Source organism: Trachypithecus francoisi, unplaced genomic scaffold (assembly GCF_009764315.1).
Source record: "Trachypithecus francoisi isolate TF-2019V2 unplaced genomic scaffold, Tfra_2.0 Lachesis_group1, whole genome shotgun sequence".
NCBI classification, from domain to species: domain Eukaryota; kingdom Metazoa; phylum Chordata; class Mammalia; order Primates; family Cercopithecidae; genus Trachypithecus; species Trachypithecus francoisi.
This window is the reverse complement of record NW_022681454.1, coordinates 105722823-105747868: the sequence shown is the minus strand read 5'-3', so window position 1 is coordinate 105747868 and position 25046 is coordinate 105722823. Positions and strand designations below refer to the sequence as shown.

Genomic DNA, 25046 nt, shown 5'->3' with positions numbered 1-25046 from the left:
ATAACCCATAGTCCCGAAATCTCAGCAGTTCAGAATAACTAAGGTGTATTTCTTGCTGACAGTCTGTGTATATAATGTGATAGGTCAGCTGGTGCTTTTGCTGCAGTTTATTCTTACTCTAGTACCCATGCTAATAGAGCAGGCTTTTTCTTGAGCATTTCCAGTCACTCTGGCAGAGGACAAGAGGCATGGTAAATTACACACTACCTTTTAATGCTTCCAATCCCAAGTGACTTTTAGTTATTCTAACACATTTTGTTGACCAGATGAAGTCCCATGACCATGCTGGCTTCTAAGGGATAGGGAAATACAATCCTAACCCAGGCTAGGAAGGGGAGCTAACCAGAGTGTTTGTAAATATCTCTAATAGCAACTATAAATATATACTTATTTGGATTACTGTATTCATGTATTGTTATAAAAATCTTTGTATTCATTTCTATAAAAAGTTAGTCATTAGTTTTTTCTTCTGGGAAATAATCCTATATCATAACTTTGCTTCTCAGGGGCAAATAAGATTAAATATATCTCATTTTTATTTACAGTGCCGTTTTCAGAAATGTAATTCCAATTTTGACTGGGCACGGTGGCTCATGCCTATAATCCCAACATTTTGAAAGGCCGAGGCGGGCAGATGGCTTGAGCCCAGAGTTTGAGACCAACTTGTGCAACATGGTAAAATCCCACCTCTAGAAAAAGAAAAACAAAAGAAATGTAATTCCAATTCTGTACTGGAAGTACATATCATGGTGGAAAGACATGACGGGGATCCATTAGATTTTGCCAATTATCACTTTAAAATTAAAGTCAGAAATAATGAAATGTGTTAAGTAGAATTATAAAACATTTTTCTTTGAATCAGTTGACTAAAGATCCTTTGCATTCTTTAAAAATTCTGGGTAACTATTATTAAAAAAAGTCAAATGCTTTTAGGAGGGAAATAGAAAGTGAAGAAAAGATCTGAACTTGGCTACACCCATCATATCTCAAACTAACAGTTTATCTCGTTCTACCTGTGCACTCCCATGTTAAAACATTCCCTGCTGTCCCAACAGGGTCTTATTTAGATTCAGTAACCAATTGCAATTTGTAAATGCTGTACAGGGAAGTGTTTAGTGTTCAGGGAAAGAGCTGTACTGTATTATCCTGGCTTCAAGCACAAGACTAATCTCATGAATCTGACAGATTATTCACAAATGTACATATTAGAAGTCTTCCCTTCCCAGGCATTTGCAGCATTATTAAGGATTTAAATTGTAAACCATTTTAAGTGTGGGTATGACAGAAGTAGCAATTTCATGGATTTTGAAATATTTTTCTCATCACAGCTGAAACAGATTTTTCATTAACACTTTTGCTGTGTCTGTTCAGAAGGGAGGCTCTAGAGCTAGCGTAGGATGCATTCAGGGTGTTATTGCTGTTGTGTGACTTCCATTTCCTTGATGTCCTCTACAGACTTTTCAAGAGGCTTTTTCTAGGATTTGATTGTTCCATGAGTTTTACCTGGTTATCAGTGAATTTAAGAGAGTAAAAGGAGTCTTTCTCTACAGTATTAATAAAGTTCCTTTGGAACACTTAAAAAGAGTTGAAATCAGATGTTGAGAAGCCTGCCAGAGAGAGAAAATGGAATGTGTTCGGAACATTAGTTTTCTCTTGATTAATGCATAGTATTAATAGCTACATATCAGTTTGTGTGTGTGTGTGTGGTGTGTGTGTGTGTGTGTGTGTGTGTGTGAATATGCAGAGTCTGATGCGGTTAATAAGGTGACTTTACTGTTCAAGGAGCTAAGAAAAGATGAGTTATTTCTAAAGAAGGCCCTGCTGGCCTGTCTTGTGTTGGGTTAACAAGTCCACGAAAGAAGGAATCATTGGCCAGAGCCACACACTCATTTTTGAGACGACTGGGGTAAGATACAATAAAAAACGTTCAAAGTAAAAGCAAACAATTGATATAAAAGTACAAGAAAAAATATTTTTAAGACATGAACAATCAAAAATATCTTGCCGTTATAAAGAAGCAGAGTTTGTTTGATATATGTTTTTATGAATGACAAAATGTGTTGATTGAATGAATGTAATATTGACAACATAGTAAAGTTTCATTTATATTATTCATCTCAGTTTACACTAGCATGCATTCCACTGGTACTTGTTAGTTACTTAATTTTATTGAATATAACATGTTTTGATAGGATGAATAACTTATCTGTTGAATCAGTCACCTTCAATCTGTAATAGTCAGGTATACATGCATATTGTCAAGTACTGAGTCTTACAAATTATAAGTTGATTTCAGCGACTCCAGATTAAGGTGTTGACCTGATATGTTATGTGAAATAAGGGTTTAGAAACAGCCTGTATAATGTTAGTGCTATGAAAATAAGTTACAGGCTTTTAAATGTATATGATTCCCAATGAGAGCATGCAAATTTTAATGTGAAATTTTAAGAAGATTATCCTGTGACTCTATTTATATATTTATTTATTTAATTTATTTATTTATGCTTGAGACAGGGTGTTTCTCTGTTGCCCAGGCTGAAGTGCAGTGGTGTGATCATAGCTCACTGCACCTTCAGCCTCATGGGCTCAAATGATCCTCCTGCCTCAGCCTTCTGAGTAGCTGGGATTAGAGGCGTGCACCACCACACCTGGCTAATTCTTTTTATTTTTTATTTTTAGTAGAGATGAGGCCTCACTGTGTTCCTCAGGCAGGTCTCAAGCTCCTGAGCTCAAGTGATCTTCCCACCTCAGCCTCCCAAAATGCTGGGATTATCGGTGTGAGCCACTGCGCCTGGCCCTGTCCTGTGACTTTACATATTTACTGTTGAACATATGGTTTGATAATTATATGTTTGTGGAATATATACCTGGTAAACAGATTCTAAGTGGACCATGAGTAACAAGACAGAGAATACTATTTGTCTGAAAGTCTTTGAATTTTAACATTACTTGATAATTGTGTTAAAGACTAGCCTCTCTAAAGTAATTCTGACACCTTTCAGTATTTTCACATTGATAATTAAAATGTCTCTGCAGGTGATTGATTTTTCTGTGTTGCTCAGGAACACTGTAGCTTTCTTGTTAAATCCACTACAGAGGTACTCTGAGAGTGTAATGTATGTACGATGAAGTACAGTCTCTGTTCTTACTTCTGTACACACAGAAGAATGTTTTGAAATGACTTCTCTTTACCCTGAGCTGCACTAAGTTTTAGCGGGACAAATGAAAAATAAAACCTTTCTTCAAAAAGATTTGAAGTGGAGAATGCTGTCAGATTGTTGTATGGAATTCTGGTAGAGATATGGTTGAGGATACATGATTTATGTCTGTGCTTACAGCTATATTAGAGTAAATGTGTTTAACATATACTCTCTATATAAACATATGTTTACATTTATATATACATATATACACACAGTCACATATATACATATGTTACAATGCATATATTTTTATATTTATTCTTTCATACACTACAAACTATGTGAGAAACTTTCTCCTTTTTTACCAAACTTTAAATAAGCATCCAAACTGTGTACAAATCTGTAAATGTTACTTTGGACTTAAAGAGGAAAGGAAGGCTGTCTGATTGCATTTCCTTTCAACACTGCAATGGTGATTGCCTGAGGTCTTGTCTCCCTGTAATGGATGTACATTATCTTTATTTGGCTCATCCCAGCCACTTGTGTATAGTGCACAGAGATCTTTGCATTAGGCATGGAGCATGAGTTCAAGACCACTACACTAGAAAAGTACAACATTTACTCTTTGGTCAATTACCTTCTTCGCTTCTGTTGCTATTTCAGGGGCAGGACAAAGGGTAACTAACACAGGGCTCTGTAAATATGAAATTAGAAAGAATAGTTGGAAGTCCCTATACTGGGAGCCAAGTATACTTACCACATTCACTTCCTTCATAGAATATAGGAAAATGAAAAACATATGGGTTGACTTGTTGAGTTGATTTTTGTTCTGTACTCTATTCTTGTTACGGATTCGTTTCCAGAATCAAACATTTTGACTGCTTCTTGGTGGATGCATGTGGGTTTGAAAATATCACAGCATGTGGAACACAGTAAAACATGAATTTTGTTTTCCTTGGCTTCTGTATGTCATGATCTGTTCAATATGACAGTCTGGGAAAGAGTACATTTTAGTGAGGTCTTAGGGCTGAGTTGTGGACTTTACTTTGGTGAGTCTAGTAACCAGAAGTTGACTCATGTTCAACTTGGTTCTCCCATTTGTACAATCCATATTTTTGGGTTTTATAGTTTCTTACATTTTTGAAATTAGAACTTCTAATTATATGTCCAGGCTCATCCTACTATGATGTTTTACAACATGTGAAGTGCCTATTCACGTCTGTTAAGTGAACAGAACACTAAGATCTATTAAGATAAGTCTATATAAAGTTGTATCCAGTCAGTTGTTGCTATAATAATGCAACATAACAAGCAACTGCAGTATTTCAATGAAATAAAAACCATTTATGAAGCTCATGTGTCTGTGGGTCAGCTGGAGGTCAGCAGATCTAGATTGGGCTCATCTACGGCAACTGGCTGGGGCTACTCTGCTCCATGTGCTTCTCCTTATCCTCCTGGGACCAATGGACTAGGCCTCGCCATGCTAGAAATGTAAGAAGGCAAGCCAGTTACACATGTGCACATCAGTTTTTTTTGTCTATTTAAATATTAATTTTTTATTTTTAATTTTTGTGGGTACCTAGGAGGTGTATTTATTTATGGGGTACATGAGATGTTTTGATACAGGCATGCAATTTGAAATAAGCACATCATAAATAATGGGGTATCTATCCCCTCAAGCATTTATCTACTGAGTTGCAAATAATCCAATTACATCTTTATTTTAAAATGTACAGTTGTTATTATTGACTGTAGCCACCCTGTTGTGCTATCAAAACACATCAATGTTTTGATGGGAGGGTGTCACATTATACCTACATGTTAGCATGTCACACGGATCAATCTGAAGTCAAGGAGCAGAGAAATATTCTTTCTCTTTACTAGGAGGAATTGCAAAGTCACATGGTGTAAAGTGCATGGATACTGGTAGTGGTGAAGAACTGGGGCCATTAATATAATCTACCACAAGATTATAACTTATTTTCATATTCTTCCTTTTGATGAGAACAAAGCATATATCTAGAATGGACTGATGGAATCAAAGAAGCAGTTTACAAAGTTACCCATCCCAACCTATTGCCCGATTTGGTATATAATTTCCTAATTATGTATCTTTCTCCTCCTCTCAACTCTTCTATATACTCCATGGGGTAAGGATGACATCTGCTCTATTCATCAGGGTATACCAAGATCTAGAATAGTTCTCAGCATGGAAGCTCAGCAAATATTTTTGCAATGAATTAGTGAACTTTATCTAACACTAGGCTTCTCCCAAAATCAATTGAGATAACAGGCTAATAGATTTGTCAAGTTTTTCTGGGCACTTACGATATACATGACACCGTGATGAACACTGTGTGGAATATGACATCGTAAAAGGAGTAACCGCTGACCTAAAAAGAAGGAGATAAAATATGCCTGCAAAATATTCATTTTTTACATTAGCCTTTGCCACCACAATCCTCTCTTCATAGTTCATGAAAATGTTGAATAGGATAAGGAGCGCTGGGTTTATTGTTATCAAATCCATTCCTTCTTGCCCAGATATATGAGATCTTGTCATTAAAGAGTCTAAGTTAGACCTACCAAAAATGCTTTAACAAGTTCGTATGCTCATGTTAGTGCTTAAAACAAATTGCTTGTTTCACACAGTCTAATTTTTAAATAAAGAGAATAGTATAGTCAAAGACTTTGCTCATCAATTAATGCCTTTATCCCTTAACTCTTTCTTCTCTCCCTTTTCAGTGGTTTGTTCCTCTCGATACCGTAAAGGCTCAAGTTGATTATGCAGTATCCTAAGATTTTGGTCCATGACTTCCTGTTGGGAGTATAGCAGGGCTGATTCTACAAGTTCTGAGTAAGAACCTGGTAGAAGACGTCTTTTCCTGATTTTTGTCCATGTTGTGTATTTAGTGACTGTTGGACCTCATCTGTATTACTCAGGAGCATCAGGGGACTCCTCCTCAGCATCCTGTCACCCCAAAGGCAATGAAATATCAGGGGTCTCTGACTGAAGTTGGTGCAGCAGGAGAATAGAGTAAAAGAAGAGGTGGTGATGAAATGACCTCTGTATTTTGCTGTGGTGAAACCACATGGTTTCTGTGGTCATTGACCACTCCTTTCTCAGTCTCTGTCTCTTCATTTGCCTGCAAGCTTTAGGTGTTCCTCCAAGTGTGTCTTCACATTTTTATTCTTATTCCTCATTATGTTCTTGAACAACCTTGCCTATTCCTATAGAAAAGGATTTCCTCATCTTCAACCTCTATCAAGATGACCACAAAATGTAGCTCATTCCTGAAGTATTGCCACATTAACAATTACTTAATTTACATTTTTACATGGATCGGATGTCTTGTGAGAACTCCAACTTAAAATTTTTCAAATTGAATTTTTTTTTTTCCCTTAAACCAACTTCTTCTAGTTGGCTGAATTGCTACTGTTTGTGTCATTTCCTGGTTGCTTGAATTTAAGTCTTGTTAACTTTTACTCTTTCTAATTTTTCTCTGTCTGGTTGTAGCCGGTTGCTCTGAATTAATCCTTTTCTAAATCGCTTACATCTGTCCATTCCTGTATTAAAGAATCTCCATTCCTGCTTGTACTAGTTTGCAAGGGCTGCCTTAACAAAGTATTATATAACAATATAGAAATGTATTTTCTCACCATTCTGGAGGCTAGAAGTCCAAGATCAGGATGTCAGCAGGGTTGGTTTCTTCTGATATCTTTTTCGTTGGCTTGTGGATGGCCATGCTCTCTCTGTGTCTTCACATGGACCTCTCTCTGTATGTGTCTGTGTCCAGCTCCCTTTTCTTTTCTTTCTTTTTTTTTTGAGACGGAGTCTCGCTCTGTCGCCCAGGCTGGAGTGCAGTGGCGCGATCTCGGCTCACTGCAAGCTCTGGCTCCTGCCATTCTCCTGCCTCAGCCTCCTGAGTAGCTGGGACTACAGGTGCGTGCCACCATGCCCGACTAATTTTTTTTTTTTTGGGACAGAGTCTCGCTCTGTCGCCCAGGCTGGAGTGCAGTGGTGCGATCTTGGCTCACTGCAACCTCCGCCCCTCCAGGTTTAAGCAATTCTCTGCCTTAGCCTCTGGAGTAGCTGGGATTACAGGCACATGCCACCATGCCTGGCTAATTTTTTTGTATTTTTAGTATTTTTAGTAGAGACGGGGTTTCACCATCTTGGCCAGGCTGGTCTTGAACTCCTGACCTCGTGATCCACCTGCCTCGGCCTCCCAAAGTGCTGGGATTACAGGCATGAGCCACTGGGCCTGGCCACCCAGCTAATTTTTTGTATTTTGAGTAGAGACGGGGTTTCACTGTGTTAGCCAGGATGGTCTCAATCTCCTGACGTCATGATCCACCCTCCTTCATCTCCCAAAGTGCTGGGATTACAGGCATCAGCCACTGCGCCCGGCCCACCTTCCCTTTTCTTATAAGGACACCACTCCAGTTAGATTAAAACCCACCCTCATGACATCACTTTAACTTAATTACCTTTTTAAAGACCCTATCTTTAAAAACAGTGACATTTTGAGGTACTGAGGGTTAGAACTTCAATATACGAGTTGGGGAGGGGCACAGCTCAGCGTATAACACTGCCTGTTCCTGCTGATAACTGTAGTCAGTTCATCACTTTTATCTAGACTGTTGCAGCCCCCCACCCCCAGTTCTCTGCCTTTTTTCTTTTATCACTTTACTACATGCAATTACTGGATTAATCTCTTTAATGCCAAGATCTTTTTTCCTTAGTGACACCTTAATCACTCTTAGCTTAACATATATGGTCATCCATTACCAGGTCGCTTCTGCTTTTCCAGGATTGGCTGCCACTGCTCCTCCACATACCCTGTATTCTAGACAAATGGAATCACTGTTATGTCCCAAGCAGATTCTGTATTTCCCTTGGCTGTTGCTCTCTGTTTCTAATGCTACCTGCCCTTCAAGACTCAGCTCAAATGGCTATTTAACCTAGGAAGATCACTCTGACACTTCTTGTTGGAATTAATTTCCCTGTGACCACTATTCCTGTTGCACTTAATTTCATTTCTTTTAGAGAGGTTGCCACATTCTCCTTTGATTACAGTAATTTAGATGGCTCTTATCTCTGGTACCAGTGTGTAAAATCTCTCCTAGCATAGAGACTGAATCTTGTGTTTCTCCACAGTGCTTTCATACACTTGGTAAAATAGAAACTCACATGTATGGGGTACCTAGATGCTTTTTCTGTGCTACCTTAGGGATTCAATAATTTGTGACATAAATTTAAAAAACAGAGTATTACTGTATATATAAGTGCTTCTCACAGTTCTTATCACTATCAGCATTCAATAAAGGATTTCAACTATAATCATTATTTTGAGGGCAATAAATATTAGGTCTATTAACCTAAAATGTATGGAGACTCTTAAGGCCGAATGCACTCCTTATGGAAAACAGGAGAGTCCTCAAAGCTGACAGTGGCTGGCAGAGGTGAAAGGCTTTCAGGGAACGTGGCTGGAAACAGTGGGCTGCTAAGCCCTCAATCTTTTGAGCAGCTGCCGAGCTCCCTGTGTTTCATGTGTCCCTCTCTTGTGGGTGACAAGTACCAAATCTCTATGGCACACAAGGGAATGAAAATGAGAGTTTGGGGTTCCTGGTCTCAGCTGCTTGAATTTGTCACCCTGGTCAAATAGCATGAATTCCCTCCTCTCTCATGTATTGTCCTTCTTGATTTCCCACAAGAACGTGTTTTTCCCGACCTGACAGGCAAATACATAATTTATTTCATCACTGAATTTACTGTGAAGCTAATTGTTTTCCTAATATGTGGAACCAATGTAAACAAAACCAAGAAGCATGGTTTGTGGCTTATTTAAAATCCTGCTTTCTGTGTACTATTCTAGCAAGCTGTTTGCTTCGGAATAGTGATCTGGTATGTATTAGCAACCTTGCAGGAAAATGCTGAAGCAATTTGCCATCTTCCCTTAAAAGTAACATGACTATAGACCAGAAGGGTGATAGGCTTTATGCCACAGATCTAAAATAATTTCAGACCTCGTAAATTAAAGCCATTCTCAAAGTCTTATTTTGGATGATCATTTCCCCTCCTTATGTGAAACAGCAGATGAAAAGATGCCACTCTGCAGCTCTGAATGTCAGCTTTGATGCGTGTCCCCAAGTTTGTTAGTTAGCTTTAAAATCTGCAGGCTTATATAAAGAGGAGATATGGATTATGATATAATAATGAAATTGCAAGCTTTAGAATTTTTAGCCTCTTCTATGTAACTGATCAGTTCTTATTGCATCCATCCACTCCATATTTTCTTCAAGAAGAAATTAAATCAGTGATTAGGCAGTTTCGGGCCTGTAAAAACTTCATTACATAAAACTTTTCCATTTTATCCATTCATACTGACTTTCTCTTAGACACTGACCAACCTGCTGTCTTATTTTACAACCTCAGTCTCTCACCTGCTCCTGCCAAAGTTGCATTGTTTATATTCCAGAAAGAGTCTGATGATCCCCACAATGGGATTGCATAGGCGTGTCGATATATGTTTGCCACCGATGTATCTTTCCTCCCTTCTACCTTCTCCTTCCCTCCCTTCTTACCTCCTTCCTTCCTCAGTCTGAATGTTTTGTAAATATTTTCCTTATTCTTGTGATTAAAATATTTGTCAGTATGTTTCTGGGCATTGGTCTCTTTCCATAAATTTTGCTTAAAATGTGATGAGCCTATCACATTTGTATATCCATGATTTTTTTTCAATCTAAGAAAGTTCTTCTTTGATTATGTCTTCTATTATTGTTTTCATTCCAATTACTTTGGAATAAATACCAAAATAATAGATTGGCTCTGCATTCTTTGGTCTACAAACATGTTATCTTGTCTCATTTATTTTTCATCTGCTTGCTTGCTTCTGCAGTTTTAGAGAACATCTCATACTTTTCTTTCATAAACATATATTTTACTCTTTATTGCCTCTGCTCATTTATTTCTATCTCTGCTTTGTTAGTTTTTTTTAAACATAAAATTGTAAATTAACATTTAGAAAAATACCACAAATGAAAGGAAAGGCAAAGGACAAATATTTGGTGGGGAAAAAAATCCCACCAATAGTAAAAGTCATTAAACTTAATGTAAAAAATGTAAACTTAATGTAAAAAAAAAAAAAGTAAAAAAGCTCTTTCAATTAAAAAAGAATATCAATGTCTTAAGAGGCAAAAATGGCAGAGAGAATTACAAGCTATTCAGAGAAGACCAAAAAAAGTCAAATACAGGAAAAGTGCTTGCCTTAATTAGTACAATTTTTAAGTCAACATAATACTTTGAAATATGGAGTATTAAGATAAAAAGTAGATACAGTGCTGAGGTGGACTTTGTGAAATGGATAATCACAAATATTGCTGATAAGAGCACAAACAAACTTCAACAAACTTTCTTGAAACCCACTTTTTTTTTTTTTTTTTTTTTTGAGACAGAGTCTCACTCTGTCGCCCAGGCTAGAGTGCAGTGGTGTAGTGGCGCGATCTCAGCTCACTTCAAGCTCTGCCTCCTGGGTTCACGCCATTCTCCTGCCTCAGCCTCCTGAGTAGCTGGGATTACAGGTGCATGCAAGCACACTGAGCTAATTTTTGTATTTTTAGTAGAGATGGGCTTTTACCATGTTAGCCAGGCTGGTCTTGAACTCCTGACCTCAAGTGATCCACCTGCCTCGGGCTCCCAAAGTACTGGAATTACAGGCGAGAGCCACCATGCCCAGCCCGAAAAATCTTTTTTTTTTTTCAATTTTATAACTTTATTTGATGTATTTGATGATCAGCGATTAGTTCTCATCCACACTGACTGTCTGTAGATTTTTGAAAGTGGTAACAGGTACATAGGTAACCAAAGTATAGAGCTTATTTGGTGAATCTTCATCCTCATTACGTTTTCTGGACAGCCGCACACGGATTCGGTATGGGACATTCCTTATTCCTTTGGCCCAGACAGCTTTGTTGAGCCTGGTATCAATGCGCACATCTGGAGTTCCCATCTCCTTCATGGCAAATTTCCGAATCTCTTTGAGTGCCCGAGGGGCACGCTTCTTGAAGCCCACTCCATGGATGCGCTTGTGAATGTTGATGGTGTATTCTCGGGTCACCACCTCGTTGATGGCAGAACGGCCCTTTTTCTTCTCGCCACCCTTTTTTGCGGGAGCCATTCTGCCGGGTCCAAGTTGGAAAGGAAGAGCCCCGAAAAATCTTAAATAGGAGAAAATTCATTGACACCTCAATCTTATTTGTGGGAATATATCTTAAAGAAATAATCAAAGATGTTATGAAAATTGTAAGCACAAAGGTGCCCAGTATTATTTAAAATTGTAAAATATAAAAACCTAAATACCCAATAATAAGAGAATTATACATGATAGAATATGCACTTTGAAGTATTATCCATCTTTTTAAAAATCCTGTTCTAAAAGAAAATGTAATGGCTTGAAGAAAACATTCATTTTAGTGTTAACTGAAAAAATAATTTAAAAAACCTGTATGATCTTCATTAACTAAACTACCTCCCCTGCCCCCGCCGCCACCACCGACACACAGAGAATCTTCATATATTTAACATTATTACTATTTACTTTATCCCATGGTGTTTTAATCATACTCTGTTCTCTTCTTCTGGATTCCCTTTTCATGAAAGTCCTGCTGTCTTGCATTTTACGGAGGATTTCCATGGCAGATAATGTTTAGATGTTTCCTCATTCTTCTGGTTGATGGTCTCCTTACTTTGTAGTATTCTTTTCCTTTTACACATTTGATTTTTCTTTACTCAGTCTTGAGATAAGAGATAGAACTATAGATGATGATTGCCAGTGGCTTGCCGTTGTCCCCATTCTTGGGACCCCTTAGGTATGATTACATTCTCAAAGCTACAGTTTCCTGAAGTTTGACACATGTATCTTTTAGCTCAGTTTTTCACATCTAAGGCTTTTATCCAGTGTAGCTTAGCTGGACTGAAATGGTATCTTCTGTTGTGTTTGATTCCCGCATCCCACGTTTCTCTGATACTCTGAACATATGGAATCATGAAAAACTGCAAGGTGAAGTATATTGCTTTCCGAAAGCTTCCTGGGTCCACTCTCAGTTAGAGGATCCAAAGCACCATCACGTGTTCCCAGCTTTCTCTTCCCAAACTTTTTGTCCAATTGTTTCCTTCTAGCTCAGTCTCCTTGGAAGGAGAGTTAGTGAGGAAAGAACTGGATAGGGCATGAGGAGCATCCAGGAGAGGGGTGGCTGCCCAGTTGGATATTTGTTGTAGCCCCTGTATGTATGAATCAAAAATAGATGGTAGGGGAGGAACGTCAAAACATCGGGTCTCCAGTCCCACTTTAGAGTTGACGTTGCAATTATGATCTCTTATTGTGTTTTCGATTAGTTTCATTGGCCTTGTAATTAGTGGGAAATTCTTCCACGTTCTTGTCACGGGTCTGTCTCCCTTACTCTCACTTTTCATTATTGTGACTTATCTCTTTTTGGAGGGTGCCTTCATAGGTGTTTTTTCAAGACGTTGGAAAAGCTGGTTTGCTTTAGGAGCTGCTTAACAATATGTAATTTTAAGTAGGAAGAATGAGGAAAGTTTTTTTTTTTTCTCCCTTAAACCATTTTTCTTTAGTTGATGCCCTTGCATTGCTATAGTATGAGAGAAGTCATCACATCCTTGTACCTTCGGCAAGGGGAAAGCTGATTTTAACAAAATTACCACATTTCTCCATTGCAGCCTGCATATAACACTACAATCAAATGATGACACCAATCACAGAGGACTGAGAAAAAAAATAATTTTTCAAAACTGTGTATTAGCTTCATTTTGAAGCTGCAATATGCTCCATAAGTATGAATTAATAATACCAAGTTCTGTAGCTTTTATAGTGTGCCAGCTACTGTTTTTAGCATTTTGCATTTATTAACTCATTTAATTCCCCCGCCAACCCTAGGAGGCAAGTATTTGTTTTGAAATCTTAAAAATGAAGAAACTGAAGCAAAGGGCAGTCAAATAACTTGCCGTAGGTTCTATAGGTGGTAAGTGTCAGCTGGGATTTGCAATCAGGCAGTGTGGCTCCATTATCTATGTTTTTAATCATGCTAGACTAGCAAAGGCCAAATGACTGAACATCCATCTTAAAATGCTTGAAGAAGGTATTTCTGAATCTACTTAATTTAAATAAAAGTAAAGAAACCTGGAGAAGTCTTTGAGAAGAAGAAAAGGTGGAAAAGTTAATTATATATGTGTGTGTAGAGAGCAAGAGAATACACACACACAAAACACATGACTCTGTGTCACTATTAAAAAACAAGGTAGCATCGCATAAAAATAATTTCTATGGATTCTTCTTTCTTCTTTCAAGTATTAATATTTTGAAAATAATTTAAATCATTTGCCTTCTTTTATAGAGAAATAATGATTACCCCAAATCATACCCCTAAATCATTGTTCCCCGTAATAATGATCAAATTGCATTAGCTCATTATTTATGTTCTCATACCACTTTCCATAGACCATCAATAGTTTGAATTTGTGAGCTAGATGAACAGTTTGTAGTACAGTTTTCAGTCACAGAAGAGAGCAAAGCATTTGCTGATGTTGAATGCATGACCTTGGACCTCCTCAGAAACATTCTCTAATCAAATGAACTCCTGGGAGCAGATTATTTACATCTGGAAGGCAAACATTATGTAAATGTTTATTCTTCTCACATTTGTTTAGAGGGACTCAGAATTATCCCCAGGTGGGGAAATCTACATTTTGTTGTCTCTTTTTGTAGTGATCCTGTCCCATTTGTCAGACTATGTAATGGTCCCCTTCTGGAGGGGACCACTTGAAAGGCAATCGCAGAAGGGCTTCCAATGTCTTCAGTGACCTTTATGGATTTTTAAGAATTCCTGAAACTGCTAGAACATTCTTAGATTTTCGAGACGCTTTAAAAAAAAGTTGTGTTGGGATGCTTTTATAGGCAGCATACAATAATGTAATTGTTGAGGTCACAAGCAAAATTAACTCTAAAGCTAGAGATCTCTTTTCTGAAAAATTACTATCATTTATATAATTTTTCTTCTAATTTGTTTACATTAAAAATCCAGAGAATACAAATATCTGAGAAAAAGAGAAAAATGGAAAAAAATATGCAAAAAAAGATGAGAAAGAAAGATTAAAAAAAGTTTTGTTTTCATGCAGATAGGATAATAGAGTGTTAGACCTGAGATTTCTCAATTTACCAAGAAGACAGTCAACCAAGAATTGGAGTGGTTTCTCTAAAGCACAGCAGTCAGCAAGTGGTCCATGGGAAGGAGATTTCCATGTGCTTCTCTTCCATCTCATTCATTCCCAACTGGAAGGTCGGAAGAATGACGAAAGGTCCTGGCAAGAGAGATGCTCATTGCCATTCTTTTCTCATATATTTGGTAGGTTTTAGCAAATGATAGAAAGATTTTAAATTAGTTTGCCCAGGCTGCCACAACAAAATACTTATTTATGTATTATGACTGGGTGGCTTAAACAACAGAAATTTATTTTCTCACAGTTCTGGAGGCTGGAAGTCCTCCAGATCTAGGTCCTGTGAGGTCTCTGAGGAGGCCTCTCTTTCTGGCTTACAGATGTCTGGCTTCTTGCTGTGTGCTCTGGTGATGGGGAGAGGGAGAGAGAGGAAGAAAGGCAGAGAGGGAGAGGGAGGAGGAAGTGGGACAGGGAAAGGGAGAGGGAGAGAGAACGCACTCTTATAAGGACACTAATCCTGTTAGATCAGGGCCACACCCTATGACCTCATTTAACCATAATTACTGCCTTAGGAGCCCTATCTCCAAATGCAGCCACACTGGGGGTTAGGGCTTTAGCATTTGAATGGGGAGGGCACCAATATTCCATCCTTAACAGACCTGTAGTACCTTCTAATTTTAAAGAGGCTTGACAGTGCTATAGAAATTCTTTCCAAAAGATAGACAAGAAGTTTTGAAAAGCAGAATAAATTTAGCTTAGGAATCAGACAGATCTGAATTTGAACCTGTGGCTCATCTACTGACTACCCATGGAGAAGTTATTTACTCTTCCTGAGTCTTAGTTTTCTCCTTTGTACCACGGAGACAGTAATGCTTCAGCTATTGCCTAAGAGCACTGATCACAATATTGTTTATAAGGATAAGTGCTCAATGTATGAAAATGATTATTATTATTATCCCAGAGATTAGGTGTATCCCAAGGACTCAATTTACCTAATCCAAGTAAAACTATCATAAACAAGTATTTCATCATCCTTGACTGCCTTATGAATAATTTTAGGGGTAGTAAAACTGTGATTATGAAATACATAATTAGGGAAAAAGCAAAGCTAGTCATACCTTTTTTAAGCCTTCAAAACTGCCTTTCTTCAACCCTGACAATATTCTTGACTGCTCACAACACTTTCTTCTTTTCTATACATCTTTGAATTTCAAAACAACATACCAGTTTTATGCTGGTGAAGCTTCTCCACCAACTGATCTTGTTCTGGGGGCCCGAGAGGCCAGAATCAGGTTCAAGAGATGCGATTCCCTAGGAGAAAGATTTAATCTCTACTAAAGCAGGAACTTGCAATAGTTTGAGCTGTTGAATAAGGAATGAGTTTCCTCACAAGGTGGTGAGTTCCTCATCTCTGAATGGGAGCCACTTGGCAGGAATATTGTGGTAGCATTTCAAGCAATGGACAGGAAACTGCTATACGTGACCTCGGAGAGCTCTTCTGCCCTGAAATTTTGTGATTCCAGAATGTCACTTTCAGGAAGTCTCTCACTTTAGAAAAGGATGTACAAATGGAAATTACCTCAGTGTCTGGCTTAGGACCTAGAAAATAGAACTCTGATTAACTTGTTGAGGCAGCCCTGGAACTTGAAGTTCTTTCAGACTGTGCTTTAAATCCTAGGGCTACTGACCATGACTTTGGAGCTAAATATAGTCTAAAAAGTACCATTGTGTATCCGAAGCTAGGAACCAGTGCAGCCGACTTGCTTCTTACCTTGGTGTCTAACACTTCATTAGGCCCTGGACATGATCCTTTTGTTAGATGCCAGCACAAGCATTTCATTACAGATTCAGGAAATGATGAAGAGATAAATGTTAGAAAGAATGTTTCCAAGGAAGATATTAATGGAGTGTTAATGCATCTCACTCTCTTCCCAGGGCAGAATCCTCTAGAGGGATTTTAGATTTATGGGAATGAGAGTTAATCTATGCCAACAGAATCTTTACCTTCATTTAGCAACAAAGTAAATATGAATGTTAATTAAAGTGCCTGGTTTAGCACTTCCTTGTAAGCAAAATTCCTTGAAAACTGCTATCTGGAACAAAGCCATATCCTTGCTCAGTCATGGAAACCTAGAGCCAAGAAAACTAATGTATGCTTTTCCTACCTCTGAAGTGGAAGACAATAACAACATTATATTCTCCAAGCTGAAAAATTTTAGACAACAGCGTTTTCTTCGTGAAGTGGCCTTCAAAGAGAGTTGTGAAAGGACCTTTGAAAGGGTTTCTGGAGCCCAGTCTTTTTTTTTTTTTTTTTTTTTTTTGAAGCTGCTGTGTGTTTTAAAGGTATTAGTAATATAGGCTTCATAAATATTTTAAGTTTAAACATCAATTTATTCTTTACCTTTTGATTTGCACACTGGAAATCATGATGCTATTATCAATATTTTAGCTATTAGTAAAAGCCAGCCAGGGAAATGCACATATGGGCATATGTGTTGTGCCTCCCTCATAAAGTTTGCGTTTAGGTTTAGCATTTATTTCTAATGACAAAGAATGCTTTATAGTTAGTATCATTTTTTTCACATTAATAGTTTCTAATGTTTTCAAGATGCCCCAGAAATCTGAAATACCTCGTTATAGTTCTTGATCTATACAAAGATAAAATACTGCACTTGCTACGTCTACAAATCATTTTAAAAATTACCTTCTAGATTTGAAATCACTTGGAGTATGGGAAGAAGAAAGAAAAAAGCACAGATAAGTCAGACAAGCTTGTAAAATGAAATAGAAGTCTTTGCATTTTTCTCATGAATCACAAAAATGCTTGTTCTTTGCTCCTGAGGCTTGAGGTGTGGTAATCTATTAAATTGTTATCTGTTCATCATTTGGTATGGGTCCAAACTTTTTGTCATCAGTTTTTCTCTGTTTTCATTGTCTTCTCTTTTTACTTTTTTGTAGATTTTTGGCAGGTGGGTATGGGAGCAAAGCATCAGAGTCTTTGATATTACATCATCAGGATGCTGGTGGAGATGCTGGTTGGGTTAATTTAATTTAAAACTTCCTTTAATATGTTTGTGGGCATGGGTGGGGTGGGAGGCTTCTCTCTCTGACACTATATTACTGAGGTTAATATCATATATGGCTAATACATTATAGTTCTGAGGGTTACATTTAACTAAAGTAACGAGGCTAATCCTAGTTTAAAATATTTCTGATGCCTAGGTGTAAAGGTTGCAAGAATAATGAGCAATGAAGTGGGAACAAAAAGGATTTTGATAAAGCGAAGCTGATTCTTTTTTTGTGTGTATGTGCTATGACCTCTATTGTTCTCAGAAAAGCAGCTTGAAGCTTGAAAGGTGAATAGGAAACCTTTTTTCCCCTTATGTTATAGCATCAAAAGTTCTCAGGCTGCAAGTGTAATTTATCCAACACCTGCTGGGTAGACACCAGGACTCTATATGTGCCTCTAATTCTAATGGTCTTGTGGTGTGACCTCAGTCACTTACCCATAAAGTGAAGGAATGTTAAATGTCTGTCATTGCAGTTTTGTTTAATAGGAAGATTATATAAATTTTATGTAGTGCTATCTAAATGAATTTTGTTTTCAGCTCTTACCTGGGCATTCGTGGCTCTTTAGTACTCTTTTGGAACAGATGTGAGATGTCAAGAGTACCTATTCACCAGAAGATTGCCCAAACCTTTACCATGTTTACTAAATGTTATACTTCTAAACACATATTTTAAAATGAAGCATATCTTATTCAAATACTATTATGTAGCTGATGGGATCAATATAATCATACTATAGTTTACCCTTTGCCTTCGTTAGTGATGAACAGACTCTTTTGCACATGCTTCCTGCTCTGTTCTTTACACAGTTAAAACTAATAACAAACAGCCATGAAAATGGTACAGCATTGGTGGCCATATAAATTATGGCATTATGGAAAACAGCCATGGTGGAAAACGGTGTGGAGTTTCCTCAAAAAATTAAGTCGAACTACCACATGATTCAGCAATCCCACTGCTTAGTGCACCACAAAGGAAAGAAAATCACACCTTGTAAAGATATCTGCATTTCCATGTTCATCTCAGCATTACTTGCAATAGCCAAGATACGGAATCAACTTAAGTGTCTGTCAATGGATGAATAGATAAGGAAAATGTGGCCTATATACACAATGAGATTCTATTCAGCCTTTAAGAAGAGGGAAATTCAGTATTTGTGGCAACATAAATGAACCTGGAGAACATTATGTTAAGTGAAATAACACAGGCACAGAAAGACAAATACCTTGTGATCTCACTTATATGTCGAATCTAAAAAAGTTGAACTCATAGAAACAGAGAGTAGGATGGTAGTTATCAAGGGCTAGGGGCAGGAGGGGGATGGGGAGATGCTGGTCAAAGGGTATAAAATTTCAGTTAGATGGGAGGAAAAGTTCAAGGGATATATTGTACAACATGGTGGCTATAGTTAATAATAATGTATTATATACCTGAAAATTGCTGAGAGTAGATTTTAAGTGTTCTCATCAAAGAAAAATAAGTATGTGAGGTAATACATGTTAATTACTAGCTCAATTTAGCCATTCCATAATGTATTCACATTTCAAAACATCATTTGCATCAAAACATTTATATAATTTTTATTTGTCAATTTGAAAAATGTAAAAAGTAATACAGTATATTCTGTTTGGAGATTTAGCTATTGTTCTTTACTTTCAAAAGTTACATAGAAATATTTAAAAATATGTATAATAATATAATCTGATATTTTTACATAGCAATTAAATCTGTGTTAATTCATCTGTATTTCATATGGGCATATGATGTTTTACTGAAATACTAGATTTAATTTCAGGGTAAAAGCAAATAGTCGCCATTTAGAATAGGGAGTTCTATGGATGGAACTCTGGTCCATGAAGTCCCTGAAGTTCAGTGTAAAAGATATGTGTATGTGAATTTTCAGGGGAGATGATCCATAGCTTTTTCAGATCCTCAAAGGAGTCTTCTCCACCCCACCCCAATCACATACATATAATATTCAAGAACCAGAGGATTAACATAAAGTAGAATGGGCTGTCAGAAACTTGGTGGCCTTGTGCAAAGCTTTAAAAATGTGTTTTTAGGAGTGATGTGATTTAATGACACTGAAGCTTCGTAAGAAAGTGCTTCCTGATGGACAGAGTCCACTTTGCTTAATGCAGACCTCCACAAATGTCTTCATGGAAACTTGCATTGCATAGATGGTATTAGTGTTAGAAATTATGACATTATATATTTGATTCTACCTCTCCTTCTGAAAAAAGATGTATCTCTAGAAATGTCACAAACATGTATCAAATCATGTTTTAATATTATGTTTTACAAATGCTAAATAATTAGTCAATGAATATTTAATCTTTTCATTGAAAATATGAGTAACTTGCAATAGCTGCCTTTATTTTGTAAAGTTGCAGCCCTTTCTGACATTATTTCAATGGAATCTTCCTTCAAGCCTCAAAACTATAGGTTTGAAGCTTATTTTATAAACTTCTTAATGGAAATCTTCTTAATATAAGTTTTTGGTTTTTAAAAAATATATTTGAATTCTGAAAGCCCTGTATATAATCATCATTGTTATCACCACCATCACCATTTGTAACAGGTGCTATTCTAAGTGCTTTTTATCCATTAATTCATTTAATTACTACAGCAATCCTATGCAGTAGAACAACTTTTAACCCCATTTTACAGACTAGAAAACAGAAGCAAAGAGAGGTTGAGTAACTTATCTAACTTTCTCTCTTTAATAATATTTAAATGAATAAATAAATAAATGAGTAAACTTTACTATCCTTTAGAGTTTTAAAATAACTAGTTGTCAGAGCTGGTGAAATAAAAACCTGAATTTTTATGCATTTAACTCATGATCTGCAGTTCAGAGTCAAAATTATTTCAGTAATCAGCTTTGTATTTTGAGGCTACTTTGGCAGTGTTGCCAAAGGTCTTATATTATGGTCATTTGTGTGTATTTACTAATTAACTTGACATCTACAAGCAGTTTATTTACATTTTAATCTTTCTAAATTTCTTCTTCTCCAAATAAACTCTGAGAGCAAGATAATAAACACATGCACTAAAATGAAGGCTTCACTCTAACCAGACATATTTCCATTTTAACATATTTATGCTTCTAACAACATTTATATATACTAAAAGCAGAGCGTTAACATTTTACCCAAGCCACATGGTGCTTACTGCACTGAGGCATCTATTTGACAAAAGTCCTAGAACTAAATAATTAAAATATGCAAATCTCTTCATAATAGGCTGATTTTACAGTCTTTGCTCATGGAAAAATCCCTATTGATTTCAGATGTGAAGCATTTTGTCATTAAGTTTTAATTGTTGATTAAATAACAAGAAACATACACAGAACTCTCTAAACCTCTACTTAAAAATAAAGCAACATTTTGATGAACCCTTCTAGTAAGTTTCCAAGTTTCCAAACTGTACAGAAGACCGCATTAAGAAAAATACAGCTTCAAGAAGTTCAAGTTTGGTTTTGTGGAAGATCTGAAAAAAGACAGGTTTATAACACAAAGTAATCAATAAGACAGGTGTTTAAGTGTTTTGTAACTGGTTATTTCAAATAATAAGATTTTTAAAACAAATTGAGATGATGATTATATATTCACATGGGAATTACCTTTCTCTATCCTAACATGCAAGGTTTCTAACAGGGGGTTTGGTTTCTGAAATCCAAAAAAATTGAATGAGGAGCAAGTGTTTAGGATCACGAATGCATAATTAGAAGTCTCAGATGACCACGGCGTAACAGGATGGGATGGACATGCATAGTTGAACGGTACAGGGCTTTGAAATCAGCAGCTCTGGTGGGAGCTGCCCAAACAGCTGTTGTGTCAGGTGCAGTTGGGGGAGGTGAGGACAGTTAAGGCAGGTTGCAGGGAAGGCTGGGACTCAATAGTGGGTGTGCTTCTCTTGCCAGCTTGGAGGCATCTCAGAGATGTTGATTTAATAGAGAGGAACACAGGTGGTGACCGTCACCTTGAAGCTCCTCCTGTCATTGCTGTGCCTCCAGACTAGGAAGTTGAGGATAAGATTTCCTAAATTCATGTCCCTGGTGGCAGATGAAACTTGGAACAACATTTTAGGACAACTTTTTTTTTTTTTCATTTTAAAAATGCTATTCTAACATTTGCTTTAATGAGTATATTCCTTAATGTTACTTGTTTGAATGATTCATATTCTACAGTCCTATTGAGCCTTTATGTCACAAAGGCACTTTTATATACACTATTCCATTTGGTTTGAGTCTCAAAATTCATGTGAAGCAGATTGGCTAGGTGATACGAAATCCATTTTTTTCTTTTCTTTCTGTTTTTTTTTTTTTTTGAGATGGAGTCTCGCTCTGTCACCCAGGCTGGAGTGCAGTGGCACGATCTCGGCTCACTGCAAGCTCCGCCTCCCGGGTTTACGCCATTCTCCTGCCTCAGCCTCCCGAGTAGCTGGGGCTACAGGTGCCCACCACCACGCCCGGCTAATTTTTTTTTTTTTTTTGTATTTTTAGTAGAGACGGGGTTTCACTGTGTTAGCCAGGATGATCTCGATCTCCTGACCTTGTGATCCGCCCGCCTCGGCCTCCCAAAGTGTTGAGATTACAGGCGTGAGCCACTGTGCCTAGCTGAAATCCATTTTTTCAGATAAGAAAACCGAGGCTTAGAGAGAGCAGATAGTTTGTCCTCAGCCTCATTGTAGCTAACAAATTCAAGGTCAAATGTATACCTGCATCATTTGGCTCCACATTTAGTTCAAGTGCTCTTTCTGTACCAGGCTCCCACTAGATGGAAAAATCTGGTTATTATTATTTTTCTCTTAACTCTCCAGTGTTTCGGCTAAAAGGACAATGTTTTGAAAAAGTATGGGCCCATACTTAATAAATCCTTACCCAACATAGTTGAAAACGTTTTCAGCATTTTGATTCTTTAGGAGAAACATATTTGGCAATTCCCTCTTTTAAGGAATGCTTCAGATGTTTGTTATACCTTATTTGAATGATCAGCATGAGGTTGTATATAGGACGGGCCATAAACTGCCAGAAAAGGAAAAAGAAACTTATTTAAGCTTATTTAAGTAGATAACTGAATTAGGGCAAGAAATTAAAGTCAATTCCCCAGAAATGGTATCAGTTTGTACTTAAACCTATTATAATGGATGAAAATAGTTATTCTACTCATGTTTAATTCTCTTATTCATTTAGAAGTATTGCATTTGAAACACTTTACCTTCACTGTCTTCCCTCATAAGATTAACATGTCTCTGTGCTGTTCTGCCATATTTATATGGTTAATTTTGCTAACAGGCAGTTCGCAATCAACTGATGTTTGCTATAGAGGCACCCCTCAACGCAAATTTACCTGGAGCTGTAATTACACAGTGAATCACATTACCTGGCAATTTATGCTTTCGTTTTAAATTAGTCAGAAATGTTTTTGTTGGGAGCCCTGGCACATCCTCATTAGCATGGAGCTGGTCAGCCAGGCTGCATCAATCATGCAGGGAGAATTCGTGTCCTGCCAGGCTTGTCACCTCCTGTTAACTCACAAGATAAACTTGGCCTGGAGCTCATCTTGGCTGGGAAGAGTAGAGGCTGTATTGATAGCAGATGGTGCCCACTGTATTTAGTCTAAAAGTTCAGCATCAAAATGGAGGAATGGGGTCTGGGATGGGGGCTGGTTCAAGGAGGAGACCTGTCAGAATAAAAGTTTTGTAGCTCGCTTTGGTCCCTGGAGTAACACAAGATAATCCATTTTAGTGTTTTTAAGTAGAGCTTTTTACCAACATTCCCCAAATGCAGTGATGGGTGGGTGGTTCTGTAGGCTGTTGTTCAGGTTTTGTTTATGCTACGTTTTAACTCTCAACTTACTCTTCCTCAGTCCCCCTGACTCTACAGATAAAGAAATTGAGACTCTGAGAGGAGTGTGTCCAACGATGCAACTAGGCAACGGCAGATGGGGCTTCTGATCTAGGCCAATACAGACTCCACTATGTTCCATCTTTTTTGTCTTCAGAGATGAGAATATTATTTTCCAGTTTAGAAACTTGGTTTTGTGTGTTTGCATATTCCTTCCTGCTATTCATTCCTAGACCAGGAAATCCCTCTCAGGTACCCCACCTATATTAGATTCCTAGGGCTTCTGTAACAAATTACTGCAAACTTGGTGGCTTAACACAAATTCAACGTATCCTTTCACAATTCCGGAGGCCAGCAGTCTACAGTTGAGGTGTCAGCAGCACCACGTTCCCTCTGAACTCTAGGGGAGAATCTGGCCTTGGGTTTTCCAGCTTCTTGTAGCTCCAGGTGATCCTTGACCTCGTGGAGCTCCTGCCTCTGCCTCTCTCTTCATGTGGCCTTCTCCCCTATGTTCCTCCTCTTCTGTCTGTGTCTTTTCCTTTTATTTTAAAGAAACTTGTCATTGAATTTGGGGCACCTGGTTAATCCAGAATGATCTCATCTTGAGATCTTTCACGTAATTACGTCTGCAAAGACCCTTTTCAAATGAAGTCATATTCACAGGTACTGGGGACTAGGGCTTGGACATATCTTTTTGGGGACCACAGTTCTACCCAATATACCACCCTTAGGTTGTCTTAACTCACTCAGCACTCTATTTTTTTTCTTGGAGCTTTCTCATTTTGCTGACCCTTTCTAGTTTTTGGGAGAAGCATCAATTATCAGTGTTTTCCCTGGATCCTATCCTCCACTCTTTTAAGCCAAGTCTCCTCTCTACCTTTTTTTTTTTTTTTTTTTTGAGACAGAGTCTTGCTCTGTTGCCAGGCTGGAGTGCGATGGCATGATCTCGGCTCACTGCCATGCCTGCCTCGCGGGTTCACGCAATTCCCCTGCCTCAGCCTCCCGAGTAGCTGGGACTACAGGTATGCACCACCACGCCTGGCTAATTTTTTCTATTTTAGTAGAGACAGTTTTACCATGTTGGCCAGGATGGTTTTGATCTCCTGACATCGTAATCTGTGCACCTCAGCCTCCCAAACTGCCCTCTCTAGCTTTTATGTGAGCTCCTTGAGGACAGGGATTGTATAGTTTATCTTTGTGGCATCGATGGGTGGCCCTGGTAGGTGTCCAATAAATGTGTGCTGAATAGATGAATGACTGTATGGCAATTAGAACTTTTTGAACATTTATGGTCTACTATACAATTCTTTAATGCAGTTGTATCAGATAACATTCTTCACTATAAGTTAAGGTTTAACTCTTACTGGAAAAGACATTTGGTAGGTCATAAAGTATAAGCTAAAAATAATTTTAAATGAACTAGAAAATACCAATACCATAGGCCTCATAAAGATGTAGGAAAAAACTTACTAGTTACGACTAGACATCTGTATGTCTTCATTAGACAGCACTTGACCTGTGTTTTCAACTCTACTATGGCATTTTGTGTGGTTTAGACGTATCTATTGGATGGCTAAAAGTTCAATAGATATTGAAATATTTTATTCTCTGAACAATTAAAACTATTCCTAAAAATTAAATTTTGGGGAAAGATGAATAAATAAAATCTCATGTTTTATGAATACTTGAGTAAATGGACTTAATGTACCAGTAGAGAAACATTTAATCATGAAAACGATGAGGGGGGAAA

At 37.6% G+C, this 25046-nt stretch overlaps 2 protein-coding genes across 8 annotated transcripts in view; one reads left to right on the top strand and one right to left on the bottom strand.

Moving 5' to 3' along the window:
• The window catches only part of COL25A1 (collagen type XXV alpha 1 chain), a 452942-nt gene that overhangs the window by 12906 nt on the left and 414990 nt on the right, over nucleotides 1–25046 (top strand). The gene's annotated exons all lie outside the window — the stretch shown is intronic.
• Nucleotides 10894–11355, bottom strand: LOC117085771 (60S ribosomal protein L31-like). Its single transcript, XM_033214969.1, has one exon. The coding sequence runs from the start codon at nucleotides 11321–11323 to the stop codon at nucleotides 10946–10948; it is 378 nt and encodes a 125-aa protein (XP_033070860.1). The 5' UTR covers nucleotides 11324–11355; the 3' UTR covers nucleotides 10894–10945.